Raw genomic sequence first — 2,012 nt, 5'->3', positions numbered from 1 at the left:
TTTATTGTTTTGTCTTTCTTTAAGTGTCAATAAGATCAGATTTCACATATCATGGCATTGTGATAGGCTTTGAAGAGGAGAGATTGTAAAAAATATTTTCTTGTTACAAAGGAATTAAAGTAAAGTCTGGAGACAAGTCCACAGATAATTATATTTGGTATGATTAGATCCTTTTTCATATAAGAGTTTGTGTAAATACCTTGTTTAGTCTTCTATCGCCTTTTATTTTTGTGTCCAAGGTATGAAACTTCAAACCTTTAGTGCCTCAGTAAAGTCTCTATTGCTATCACAATAATCCTTGATGATTTGGACCTAAAATCCCCAATATGTAGAAAAAAGTATTAGCTTTTAAGTTATCTATGTGGTCTCAGGTGGGTTAATTTAATGTTGGCTGTTGCTTGTTTTAGTTCAGTATTATCCATTTATTCAATAAATATATGCTATGTGTCTATTCCATACAGTAAACTTTATATCAGTCAATTAGGAAGCTTTAGAGCTCAAAGTTTAACTTAAGAAACAGGAGCAGACACAATAACTATAAAATGGTGGCCTAATGCTATTGGTCCAACTCAGCTGATTGCAGTGAGTATTTCAATTTCAGCAGAATTTCAACTGTCTATAAAAAAATCTGAGTGACTCATCACACCCACTTCCCAACTTGACACAGGAAAAGTACATCTGGGTTAAAACTTGAAATATATTTCTCTTTCCTCAGAATTATTTTTATGTAGCTTTAAGAACAAGTTGAAATGGGTGATAATAGAATGTCTAGAAGAATTAAGAATATAATTAATTTTAAGTATTTTTTCAAAATTTTAAGTGATTTCAGAAAATGCTCTGGAAACTTTGGTAACTACTATCTTTGTAAGTGAGTTTGAAGCTACTTTATGGATTTTATCTATTCTTATTCCTCCCTGAAACAGACTTTTAAACAATGTGTGTGTATGTGTGTGTGTGTGTGTGTGTGTGTGTGTTTCATACAGAAATACCCAGTATTTGTTATTCTTCATTTTAACAACATGTGCTGATGGCGGAGAAACGCAGAATTGCTCTGTCTTGAATCTGTTTGGTCTTCACCCCATAAATGATGGGGTTGAGCATAGGAGGCACTACCACATAGAAGTTGGCTACTAGAATGTGGATGTGGTGAGGGATGGTTTTACCCCCAAAGCGATGGGCAAAAAACGAAAAGAATGCTGGGGCATAAAACATAAATATGACACAAATATGGGAACCACATGTGTTAAGGGCCTTGTACCTGGCAGCCCAAGAAGGTATCTGAAACACCGTGAGAAGGATCGTTGCATAGGACATAATGATGAACACTACATCCAGTCCTGTAGAGAGTAGGGCCACAGTCAGGCCATAAATGATGTTCACATTGATATTGTCACATGCCAATCTGGCAATGCCCATGTGCTCACAGTACGAATGGGAAATGATGTTTCTTCCACAATATGTAAGTCGGTATACCAGGAAAATGAATGGAAAGCATATGATAAAGCTCCTGACCACAGCTGCTATGCCAATCTTTCCAACGAATGAAGAGGTTAGGATTGTGGTATATCTCAGTGGGTAACAGATGGCCACATAGCGATCAAATGCCATGGCCAGGAGAATAGCAGATTCTGCCACAAAGATGAAATGTATGAAAAACATCTGGGATACACAGCTACCAAAGGATATGTCTGTAGAATGGAACCAAAAGATAGCCAGCATCTTGGGGGCTGTAGCCGTGGAGAGCAGGACATCTGCTAAGGCCAGCATGGAAAGAAAGAGATACATGGGCTCATGAAGACTGGACTCGGTCATGATCAGGAAGATCAGGAAGGTATTGCCTATGACTGCCACAGTGTACATAGAACAGATAGAGACGGAGATCCAGATATGCAAATCTTCCATGCCTGGGATTCCAATCAGGACATACCACATATCCTGGGGATTGGTGTGGTTGTGAAAGGAAGGGGCCATTTGTGGCCACATATTCTAGACCTAGTACCTTTAAGGAAAGA

General features: G+C 38.1%; 1 protein-coding gene across 1 annotated transcript; it reads right to left on the bottom strand.

The window, feature by feature from the left end:
* Positions 1 to 1,011: 1,011 nt before the first annotated feature.
* On the bottom strand, positions 1,012 to 1,971 carry LOC109396539 (olfactory receptor 52Z1-like). The gene has a single exon (XM_019668401.1). It carries the CDS (start codon positions 1,969 to 1,971, stop codon positions 1,012 to 1,014), a length of 960 nt encoding a protein of 319 aa, XP_019523946.1.
* Between the last annotated feature and the right edge of the window lie 41 nt (positions 1,972 to 2,012).

Source organism: Hipposideros armiger, unplaced genomic scaffold (genome assembly GCF_001890085.2).
Source record: "Hipposideros armiger isolate ML-2016 unplaced genomic scaffold, ASM189008v1 scaffold_525, whole genome shotgun sequence".
In the NCBI taxonomy this organism is placed as follows: Eukaryota; Metazoa; Chordata; class Mammalia; order Chiroptera; family Hipposideridae; genus Hipposideros; species Hipposideros armiger.
This window is presented reverse-complemented; position numbering and strand designations above follow the sequence as displayed.

Bases quoted from the DNA above. Each gene is read 5' to 3' on its own strand.
- LOC109396539 (XM_019668401.1), bottom strand. From the start codon at position 1,971: ATGGCCCCTTCCTTTCACAACCACACCAATCCCCAGGATATGTGGTAT.